The 12,307-nt window shown below is 45.3% G+C and overlaps 1 protein-coding gene across 1 annotated transcript in view; it reads left to right on the top strand.

Annotated features, from left to right (window-relative positions):
* ttll8 (tubulin tyrosine ligase like 8) overlaps positions 1-12,307 on the top strand; it is a 55,287-nt gene that overhangs the window by 23,999 nt on the left and 18,981 nt on the right. The window contains exon 8 of the mRNA XM_033039343.1: positions 670-786. Within this exon, the coding sequence (XP_032895234.1) occupies positions 670-786 (117 nt within the window). The remainder of the gene's footprint in view (positions 1-669; positions 787-12,307) is intronic.

Below are 12,307 nucleotides of genomic sequence, written 5' to 3'. Positions count from 1 at the left end.
ACTGAAGATTTTCCATTAAGATCTGACTAACCTTCAACATTTCACTTCTGGCACTCAGGCCAAACCCACGAGTTACTCACAAGTCACTACAGTAAACTCACGGGCTGCTACGGTATTACAACGAGTTTAAAAGTTTCAAATTTTTCGTTCAAGAGTAAATTTGACTCGTGGAAATCTTTCAACATGATGAAAAAATTTTCACGAGTTAACAAGTTTCCGGAGTACCTGCCGTTAGCGTTACGGGTCGTTAAGTTACGTCCAGGAGTTCCGACGTTCCCGCTACGTTAATTCTACATGATTACCACGAGTTTGATTTGTTTTTTACTCGGGATCACTCGTGGGTGGACTCGCACTGTGAGACAGGGGTTTAAACCCAACTATCTCAGCCCTGCAAACCTGTGTGACTCAACAGAAATTGATACAAAATCCTCTTCGTGAATATCGAACCAAATCTGGCAGTTATTAATTGATCTAGTACTGTCGCAATGTCAGACATGGTAAAGAGTTGCATGACTAATATAAAATATGTCTGCCATAAATCTGTTCACTCATTTGTTATAATACTCGCAGGTTCATTTAACTAAAACCAATGCTTATTCTTGAGAAATGTCAACTGGTCATTTGCATAACCGAACATGAGTAACTTAAGTTCAATTTTGGTGCTTTCAGATGACTTCAGGCTTACTTGTGCAATCAGTGTACTGAAATGGGTGATTTGCAATCCTGCAAGTGATAAATCAAATCCAAGTAAGGGAAGGATGAGACTGTCAGAAGCCAGCCGGACAGGTAAAGTTCTATAAATTTCCAGGAATAGAGTCATAGTCAGACAGTGTGGAAACAGGCCCATTGCCCACACTGACCAACATGCTCCATCTACACTAATACCACCTGCCCGTGTTTGGCCCATATCCCTCTAAACCTATCCTATACATGTACCTGCCTAAATGTTTCTTAAACTTTGTGTTAGTACCTGCCTCAACTACCTCCTCTGGAAGCTCATTCCATACACCTACCATCTTTTGTGTAAATTAAGTTACTCCTCAAGTTCCTATTAAATCTTTCCTCACTTTAAACCTATGTTCTCTGGTTCTTGATTCCCCTACTACAAGAGACACTGTGCTTACCCTATATATTCCTCTGATGATCTCGTCCACCTTTATAAGATCACTACTCATCCACCCACGCTCCAATCTGCTATTCAACTATTTGGAAACCTTCATATATCAGCATCTGGCTCACTGGATGCTGGTTCCTTCCAAACTCACCGGGACTCTGGGTTGTGCTTCCTTTCCCTAAATGGGGCCCCAGTTTCCTCACTTCTTTCAAACTCACCAGGACCCTGGTTCCATGCTCCTCTTAAGCTTACCTGGTTCACTTGAATTGTATTATTCTATTGTGTAGAATCTTTAAACAAAAAGAGAACCAGAAGAATATAAAGGTATTAATTGGAATATTATCCAATAGTCTGGAAAATGTTGGTGTCTGCATTGTTAAAGTTCTAAACACACCAGATTAAAGGAGTTTTCTGTATGTGGTTAATTTACCTGTTACAAAAAAGATTGTAAGGTTGTAAGGTTTTCCAGGTTAGTGTCATAAAGTCATTTATGCCTTCTGTCCAAACTTACCCATGCCAACCAAGGTGCCAATTTTACACTTGTCTCACCTGCCCACATTCGGACCACATCCCTCTAAACCTTCCCTTTTTATGTACCTGTCCAAATGTTTATTAAATGTTGTTATAGGACCTGCCTCAACTACCTCCTCTGGCAGCTCGTTCCATGTTACTACCACCCTCTGTGTGAAGGTGGGTTAGAGTTGGATGTCAAATAAAAATAATTAACTACACAACCTGAAACAATGATGTGAATTCTTGTTGAGCATTGAAATGTCTGAGCAGGACTACATTTGGAGACTGAAATTAAGATTAACACAAAAAAATGTCAGAGGATGATGAACTTTGCTAGGCCATCTCCAGGTCTTGCCATGCAGACTTCATGAAAGAACGCTGGAATAATTAAAATATAACATGCAACCACCATTTTGGTTGTTTTACTGGGGTATCTGCAGTTCTTGCATTATTGTTACATTTCATATTATTCAACTACAATGCCTTTGATTTTTGTTGAAAAACTTTTCAAACTATACAGTTTTTGAATTTAGAAGTTGTACTAAAGAACCACCTTTTAACCTTACAAATAATTGTATGCATAGACGGATCCATCGGAACCTGACTACCTCTTACGCTTTACATTTCATACATTAGGCAAAGTAAAGGATGACTTTATATACAACTAGACCAAGTGCAGGTCTGCTCCCCCAACGCACCCATTCCCTACACGTAGCCCCCACGGGAGGCGTGGTCCTCTAACTCAAGCAGTTCCTGAACGTAAGATTCAAGCATTCCCCTGCCTCCCTCAGCAGTGGGCTTTAAAAAAAATTCCAATTGCACTTCCCCTGCATGTTGCAATAGCAATAGCAATTTTCCCTCCCCCTCCTATGAGGTGAAAAGTTCAGAGTGCTCCTGTGTCGCAACATTGTATCGAAGTGTGTTGGAAGCTGGCAGGAATGATTTTAATAGTAAAACTCTTGTGAAAGTTGGCATGTTTAAAGCTTAAATTGCGAATAACGTGAAATATGGGAAGACATTTTCAGTGATCACTGCTAGCCGAGCAATTATGACATCATCAGTTGAGGGGAAAATTGACAATCAGAATATGTAAAAATGTAATCGTTACCGTGGAGTGTTTTTGCGAAGATGTAAATACAACCACATATACACACACATATATACACACACATAAATACACAAACAAGATCAGTTTTAGTATATACTAGACCAAGTGCAGACCTATTGGGTCTGCTCCCTCAACACACCCGTTCCCTACCCATAGCCCCCAATTGCACTTGCCCTGCGTGTTGCAATAGCAATTTGCCCTCCCCCTGAAAAGTTCAGAGTGTTCCTGTGTCGCAACATTGGATTGAAGTGTGTTGGAAGCAGGAATAATTTTAACAGTAAAAATCTTGTGAAAGTTGGCATTTTTACAGCTTTAATCACGAATAACATGAAATATAGGATGAAATCTTCAGTGAAGCTGATCACTACTAGCCGGGCCATTGTGACATCATCAGTTGAAGCTGGTCATTTTAAATTAAAAGTATTTTGATTTAAAAACTTTTAAAATCAGTAATAAGTAGAGAATAAGTTCAGAAATAAAGCATAAAATGTTCAGTGAAGGTATTCTCTGCCTAGAGGGGAAAATTGTCAATCAGAATATGTAAAAATGTGATTGTTACCGCATAGTGTTTTTGCGAAGATCTAAAGCCAATCACATATACACACGTACAAGATCAGACTTTTAATAAGTATATGATATGATTGTTGATAAGATAACAACATAGTGTCAGGTCTCGCGTTTGATCTAGTTTCTGTTTCTTATTGGTTTTTAGTATTAGAGTTTGCATTCTTGTTTTATTTTGGTGTCTCACATCTCCTCTTGTTTCAGGTCCCATTTCCTGTCAGGTCGTTTACCCTCATGTGATTGTTGGCCACGCCCTGATGTGTTTCACCTGTGTCTCGTTATCCCCTGCTAGTCTGTTGGCCACGCCCTGATGTGTTTCACCTGTGTCTCGTTATCCCCTGCTAGTCTGTTGGCCACGCCCTGATGTGTTTCACCTGTGTCTCGTTATCCCCTGCTAGTCTGTATTTAAGCCTTTTGTGTTTTAGTTCCCATTGCCAGTTCGTGGTGTATGCTACTTGGTATCACCTCGTTCCAGCTCTCGAAATCTTGTGACCTTGTGATCTCGACCTTTGCCTGTATTTTCGACCACTGGTTCTTGCCTGCTCCTATATGGTACTGTTGCCTCTGTTTTGCCTACCTGTGTACTGACTTGGACCGATTAAATGCCGAAGACTGATCTGCCCTGTGTCTGAGCCTGCATTTGTGTCCTCCTCCTCGTTCAGCTCTGACGTTACGAACTGGCCAACAATGGACTCAGCGGGCTCTGATCCTTTTCGTGCAGCGCTCCAGAAGCAAGAGGAGCGCATCTCGCATTACGAGGGTCAACTCTCCTCGATCGTCGCCGGGTTCCGGGATCTCGGCGAGCGTCAGCAGGGGTTCCAGGCAGACATCGGTTCACAGGTGAACACTTTAAGTTCTCGGTTTGAAGACCTGGTTACTCGGCTGAATTCTTTGTTTCCTGCTGCGGCTCCTGTGCCGACCGAGTCTGTTTCCTTGTCTGTGTCTCCAGGAGCTCCGATGGCCGCGGCTGCTGCAGCATCTCCATTCGTCCACCTGGCAAGACCGGAACACTTTTCGGGGGAATCGGAGAAATGTAGACCTTTTTTGATTCAGTGTGGACTGCATTTCGAACTTCAAGCGGCTTCCTTTTCATCAGAACGCTCAAGGGTAGCCTTTATCATCACGCACCTGTCGGGTAGGGCGGAGGCTTGGGCCACGGCGGAGTGGTCTCGGAATTCTCCTGTTTGCCAGACATCGGTCTTGTTCATGGAAGCTCTGTCCCGCACGTTTGATCACTCCAATCCTGGCCGAGAGGCTTCACAGAACCTGGTCTCCATGAAACAAGGTAATCGCTCTGTTATGGATTTTGCTATTGACTTTCGAACTGTTGCTGCTAAGGGTGGATGGAATGAGGCTGCTTTGTTGGATGCTTTTCGCAATGGATTGTCTGAAGCTATCAAAGATCAATTGGCTCCTCTAACCCTGCCTTCCGACGTCGAGTCTATGATTTCCCTGGCTATCCAAATTGACGCTAGGCTCAGAGAAAGAGATCGAGAGAGGAGATCGGCTGCAGTTCGGTCCTCCTCCCAGCAGTGGCGGCAGCGTCGCCCTTCACCTTCCAGTCGGGACTTCTTCCCTCTCGGCCAGTCCAGTCAGCCTACAGCGCCACCTGCATCTTCGGAGGAGCCCATGCAGGTGGGACGAGCCAAACTCAGTCCGGAGGAACGGCAGCGCCGCCTAAGGGAAATGAGGTGTTTTTATTGTGGTAAACTGGGACATTTGTTGAACAGCTGTTCAGTAAAAGACAAAGCTCACCGATGAAAGAGAGGACATTGGTGAGTTGTACCACTCCTATGAGCCGTTCCTCTCGTCCATTGTCGACGGTACAATTGTTGGTGCATTCCCAGTGGCACTCCCTGCAGGCTTTGGTTGATTCTGGGGCAGATGAGAACTTCATGGACATTCGCTTGGCTGATGAATTGAAGCTGGAACGTGAACAGCTTCAAGATCCTATGGAGGCTAGTGCACTGGATGGGCGCCTACTGTACAGGGTAATTCACCGAACTCAACCTGTTCAACTCATCGTGGCAGGTAATCACCTTGAGACCATCAGTTTTCATCTCCTCGACTGTCCTCTTCATCCTCTGGTTTTGGGGCTCCCTTGGCTGTCTTACCATAATCCTCACATGAACTGGGGTACTGGGGAAGTAATTTCTTGGGGGAATAACTGTAAACTCATCTATCTGCATGATTCTTCTCCTGAGTCTATGAAGGATCCGTCAAGGAGCAGTTTGCTGGGATCTTCCAGGACCACCCTCCGGCAGCCTCCCCGTTCAAGGGAGGAGGATTTTCCAGATCTCACCAAGGTTCCCTCATATTATCTAGACCTAAAGGAGGTGTTCAACAAGGCCAAGGCCACATCTCTTCCGCCGCATAGACCGTACGACTGCTGCATCGACCTTCTGCCAGGTACAGCGCCTCCTAAGGGCCATCTCTACTCCTTGTCTTCACCTGAGCGGCTCGCCATGGAAAAGTACATTGACGACGCCCTTGCTGCTGGGATCATCAGACCTTCCTCTTCACCTGCAGGAGCTGGGTTCTTCTTTGTGGATAAGAAGGATGGAACACTTCGGCCCTGCATTGACTACAGAGGACTCAATGACATTACTGTTAAGAACAGATACCCTCTTCCTCTTATCTCCTCTGCATTTGAACTGTTAAAAGACGCTGCAGTATTCACTAAGTTAGATCTTAGAAATGCGTATCATCTGGTGAGGATAAGGGACGGGGATGAATGGAAAACTGCGTTTAACACACCCAGTGGTCATTATGAATATCTGGTCATGCCGTTTGGTCTTACTAATGCTCCAGCAGTTTTTCAAGGCATGGTTAATGATGTATTACGGGACATGCTGAACCGATTTGTGTTTGTGTACCTTGATGACATTTTGATTTTTTCTCCAGACGAGACTTCCCATGTGCAGCATGTACACCAGGTGCTAGAACGTTTGCTCCTGAATGATCTGTTTGTGAAAGCTGAGAAATGTGAATTTCATGTTAACACTGTTCAATTCCTTGGTTATGTTGTATCACCTGCTGGTATACAGATGGACCCGAGCAAGGTCAGTGCTGTGGCCACCTGGCCTACACCCTCCAGTCGTAAGCGACTTCAGGGGTTCCTTGGGTTTGCTAATTTTTATAGGAAGTTTATCCGGAACTTTAGTGTCACTGCTGCACCACTCCATGCTCTTACCTCACCCCACGTGCCTTTCTCTTGGTCCTCTCAAGCAGAAACTGCATTTATGAGACTCAAGAGGAGCTTCTCCTCAGCCCCCATCCTGGTTCACCCTGACCCGTCACTCCAGTTCGTGGTTGAGGTGGACGCCTCGGGTGTGGGCATCGGGGCCGTACTCTCACAGAAATCCCCCACAGATGGTCGATTACATCCCTGCGCTTTCCTCTCAAAGAAGCTTTCTCCTGCTGAGAGAAATTACGATGTGGGTAACCGTGAACTGTTAGCGGTTAAAACAGCCTTGGAGGAATGGAGACATTGGTTGGAGGGTACCAAGCAGCCGTTTCTAGTTTGGACAGACCACAAAAACCTGGAATACATCAAGTCAGCCAAACGCCTCAATTCGCGCCAAGCAAGGTGGGCTCTCTTCTTTAATCGATTTGATTTTGTACTGTCTTACCGCCCTGGTGCCAAGAATGGCAAACCTGATGCTCTCTCCAGACAATTTGATCCTGACCCATCCCCTAAGGTTTCAACTCCCATTCTGCCTGCTTCCTGTTTTGTTGGGGCGGTTACTTGGGAGATTGAGAAGAGAGTTTCCGAGGCAACTGCTGGTGTTCAGTCTTCGCTAGGGTGTCCTTCTAATTGTCTGTTTGTTCCCGAGTCTCTTCGTTCACAGGTGATTCACTGGGCTCATACGTCTCGGATCTCCTGTCATCCCGGTGTCCGCCGAACCCTGTTTGTGGCCAAACAGCGGTTTTGGTGGCCTTCCATGGAGAGGGGGATTAAGGAGTACGTCGCCACCTGCAGTATTTGTGCTCAGAACAAGACCTCCCGTCGGGCCGCCTTTGGCCTCCTGAATCCGCTGCCTGTCCCCTCACGCCCCTGGTCAGACATCTCCATGGACTTTGTCACGGGCTTGCCCTCTTCTGAAGGTAACACCTCAGTCATGACTGTAGTTGACAGATTTTCTAAGATGGTCCATTTCATTGCGTTGCACAAGCTTCCCTCCGCCAAGAAGACGGCAGAGGTCATGCTGTCTCATGTTTTTCGCATTCATGGATTTCCCAGAGACATTGTGTCTGACCGGGGGCCTCAGTTCGTGTCCAGGTTTTGGAAGGAGTTTTGTTCTCTGTTGGACGCCACGGTCAGCCTTACATCTGGTTATCACCCGGAATCCAATGGACAGACTGAACGCCTTAACCAGGAATTGGAGACAGGACTGCGGTGCTTGGTGGCACAGAACCCTTCAACTTGGAGCAAACACCTTATTTGGGTGGAGTATGCACACAACACACTTCCTTGCTCATCCTCTGGTCTCTCTCCATTCCAGTGTGCCTATGGTTATCAACCGCCATTGTTCCCTGCTGTGGAGAAGGAGTCCAGTGTGCCCTCCGCTCAGGCTCTCGTCCGTCGCTGTCGCAAGGTTTGGAATGGGGCTCGTCAGATGCTGTTGCGCAGTTCTGCGCGTTACAAGAGGATGGCTGACCGTGGAAGAACGCCGGCTCCAGTATACTCGCCTGGTCAAAGGGTGTGGCTCTCCACTCGAGACTTACCGCTGAGGGTGGAATCCCGGAAGCTGGCTCCTCGTTTTGTTGGTCCTTTCCCCATATCGAAGGTCATCAATCCTGTGGCGGTTTGTCTCAAACTCCCCCGTGCCATGAGGGTCCACCCTACTTTCCATGTCTCCCGTCTGAAGCCATTTAAGGAGAGTCCTCTGGTCCCTGCCTCCACACCCCCTCCACCCCCCCGGTTCCTTGATGGGGGTCCAGTGTTTACGGTCAGCCGGTTGCTGGGGATGCGCCGGCGTGGTCGTGGTTGTCAGTATCTTGTGGATTGGGAGGGGTATGGACCTGAGGAGCGGTCTTGGGTGCCAGCTCGCAACATATGCGACCCGGAACTTATCAGGGACTATCGGCACCAACATCCTGAAGATCCTGGGCCGTCAGGAGCCGGCCGTGGAGGGGGGGGGGTACTGTCAGGTCTCGCGTTTGATCTAGTTTCTGTTTCTTATTGGTTTTTAGTATTAGAGTTTGCATTCTTGTTTTATTTTGGTGTCTCACATCTCCTCTTGTTTCAGGTCCCATTTCCTGTCAGGTCGTTTACCCTCATGTGATTGTTGGCCACGCCCTGATGTGTTTCACCTGTGTCTCGTTATCCCCTGCTAGTCTGTATTTAAGCCTTTTGTGTTTTAGTTCCCATTGCCAGTTCGTTGTGTATGCTACTTGGTATCACCTCGTTCCAGCTCTCGAAATCTTGTGACCTTGTGATCTCGACCTTTGCCTGTATTTTCGACCACTGGTTCTTGCCTGCTCCTATATGGTACTGTTGCCTCTGTTTTGCCTACCTGTGTACTGACTTGGACCGATTAAACGCCGAAGACTGATCTGCCCTGTGTCTGAGCCTGCATTTGTGTCCTGACACATAGATTCATAGAGTGATGCAGTGTGGAAACGGGTCCTTTGGCCCAACTTGCCCACACCAGCCAGCATGTCTCATCTACACTAGAACCACCTGTCGTTTGGTCCATATCCCTCCAAACTTATCCTATCCATGTCTTACATGTAACATGGCCTTAAACAATTGGATATCTTTCAGTCTTTGAGGTAACTTTGGTGATTCAACTCTTACAAATGCAGGAGTGGTGATATGAAGACGAAGAGGAGGAGAAGCCACTATGACCATCAAGTCTCCTGCATATATACTCATAAATCAGGAACAGACACTTCACATCTGCCCCTGACGATCACCCACCATTCCCAACCCACACCTCCACCTCCCACCCCGACCCTGCTGGCATCACCTTCCGTTCCTCTGTCATCGTGTAATGTAATATTCTGGGAGACACAAATAAATCTTGGAAAAATCCTGGGACAGTAAGGAAAAATTCTACAATAACTCTATTAGATAATTCAAGCCTATTTGGTTCACTATCCTCTTCCACAGGCTTGAGTTCTTATCAAAATACACCTACTAAGAAGGGACCGCTTCTAACAGGTGCCAATCTAACCAAGAGGAGAGAATTAATGGGAATAAGTATGTCATTTGATTCAACACTCCCCTCAGCTTCTTTGCTTCTGAAGTTCTTGTCCATTTCTTAATGACATCTGGACCTGCCTATTACAAAATCACTCTGACTGGCTTCCAATCTATCCTTTGTTTACCAGAACACTGCTTGGATTAGAAGGTGAAAAATCTTATGAAGATGTGTGCGGCACCTTTTTTACACACAGAATGGTGGGTGCCTGGAATGTGCTGCCAGGGGTGGTGGTGGAGGCAGATGCGATAGAGATGTTTAAGAGGGTTTTAAATAGGCACATGGATATGCAGGGAATGGAGAGATATGGACTATGTGCATGCCGGTTAGATTGGTTTATCTTTGTTTTGGGTTTGGCACAGACATTGTGAGCCCAAGGGCCTGTTTCTATTTTATGTTCTATATCATTTAGAGATCATCCCAAAATCAAATTTCCTTGTCCAACCTGCACAAATTCTCATTCACTCATCACTCCTGAACTTAATGATCTATATTGGTGCCTTATTAACTTAGTTAGTGATTTTTTTAAATTTTATCCCGGTTTTTGGGTCCCTCCAAAGTCTTGTTCCCTTATCGTCTGTAAACCATCAATTTTCCAAGATATTTGCACACCTCCAAAATTAGCTGGAGCAAAACACAGCAGAAGCTGGAAATCCAAAACAAAACTAAACTCGAAAATAATCAAGATCAAGAAGGCGGGTCAGCTAGTATCTATGGAGCAAGAAACAGTGCTGAGAGGAGCATTGTCTCTGAAACATAGAAACATAGAAAATTGAATTTCTCTCCAAAAATGCTGCCTAACCAGCTGAACACCACTGACATTTTTTACACTTTGTTTCAACTCTGCTGTTAGTTTCTTGATCATCCCTGATTTTAATAATTTCTATATGAACAGCCTTGTCTTCAGCTGGCCATAAACTCCAGAGTTCCCGGAACCTTTCCACCACTCGCCCTACTTCTCGTTGCTGCGTTAAAAATCACCCATATTTTTGAACTGGATCTTGGTTACCCGATGTAATGTCTTGTTATCTAGCTTTCTGTCAAATGTTGTCTGGTAATGTTTCAGCAATGTGTCTTGGCATATTCTGCTACAGTTAGAGCCGGTATTTAGTTGCTGAAATAAAGACGAAAGGTGGTTGAGCATGTCTTTATGCCGGAATGTGAAAGAAAATAAAGGTAGAGGTCGGATTGATCTGATGTGTTTTTGGAAAAGATGAACTCGCTTTTGCTCATCTAAATAATTGAGGCACTTCTCATGCTGCATTCAGAGATTGTGTGTAGGAAGGAACTGCAGACGCTGGTTTATACTGAAGATAGACACAAAAAGCTGGAGTAACTCAGTAGGTGAGGCAGCATCTCTGGAGAAAAGGAAAAGGCGACATTTCAGGTCAAGACCCATCTTCAGATAGAGAGTCAGGGGAGAGGAAAATGAGAGATATGGAAAGGTACATAGAACAAATGAATGAAAGGTATGCAAAAGTACAAATCAAAGCTAGCAATGATGATCAAGGAAAGGTGAAGGCCACAATGATCCAGCTGAGGACTGATGTCCTGCACGGGGCAGTCTCTTCAGTGTCCCTTCATGTCTGACGGATACAATGTGTCTTGTACCACAGACTGGAGAAAGAATTCTTATCCTGGTACTGTGGTCGGTGGGGGCGCTGCAAGCCGGCGCCCTGTCAGCAGCGTGTCCGTTTCCCCCCAACTTTTTTTGTTTTTTTAGTATGTTTTAAAGTATGTTTTTTGTGTTTCTTTGTGTGTCTTGTGTGGGGGTGAGGGGGAAACCGTTTTGGTCGCCTCCTCCATGGAGAGGCGACTTTTTCCAGGTCGCCTCCCCCGTGGCCTAACAACGAGGATCGGGCGGCCTTTCCCGGAGACGCGCCCGGGGCTTCAGCGGTGGTGGTGGTGGTGGTGGTGGTGGTGGTGGTGGTGGGGGAAGCAGATATAATAGCAGCATTTAAGAGGATGTAAATAGGTGCATGGATATACAGGGAATGGTGGGATATGAATCACATACAGGCAGAGGAGATTAATTTAGCTTGGCATCTCATGTTCTGCACAAAGAAATGTGGTCCAAAAGGCATGTTCCTGCATTGAACTATGTTTAATGTCTCCAAACACAGAATAGTTATACAGCCCAAAAACAGGCCGTTTTTGTGTTTGGCTCACATCCTTTTAAACTTTTCACTGTGCATCCGTCCAAATGGTATCCTGAATATCCGTAGCACTCCACGTTGACAGAAGAATTAGGGTTCTTTATGGACAACAACTGTGGTGTATGAACATCCAGTGATCTCCCAGTGGAATAAGCCAGTACCCATGTGAAAGTTTGTGGGGAGAACAATGGCAATAAGGGAAATTGAAATGTGTGAACTCATTTGCTGTTTTTGGAGTTAATTCAGTTAATTTAAATATATTGTAATCTTTTATAATGTAGATATTTTCATAGTTTGGTTTCCTATATTTTGGATTTTTTACTTTTAAAAATTATTTGTAATCGTTTTTGTAAGTGTTATAAATATCAGAAGCAACTAACAGATAGGTCACCACTTGGGGACCAGTTGCAGGTAAAAGGAGGTTAGTGGGAGATGATTGTGGGCACTAAGCTTGAAATCAAAATTTGGAGGTTGTTTTGCATTTCCATTGCAAATAGCTGCTACCTGTGCCCATTTGGAAATATGGTGCATGGCTGACAGGAGAATAGTTTCCATATCTGCTGACCTAATTGAGAACTTGACTGCAGAACAACACTCTGACTTTTACTTTTTTGACATCTCGTCCGTGGTTTTCTGTTCCATT

Source organism: Amblyraja radiata, chromosome 21 (assembly GCF_010909765.2).
Source record: "Amblyraja radiata isolate CabotCenter1 chromosome 21, sAmbRad1.1.pri, whole genome shotgun sequence".
NCBI lineage: Eukaryota > Metazoa > Chordata > Chondrichthyes > Rajiformes > Rajidae > Amblyraja > Amblyraja radiata.
This window is presented reverse-complemented; position numbering and strand designations above follow the sequence as displayed.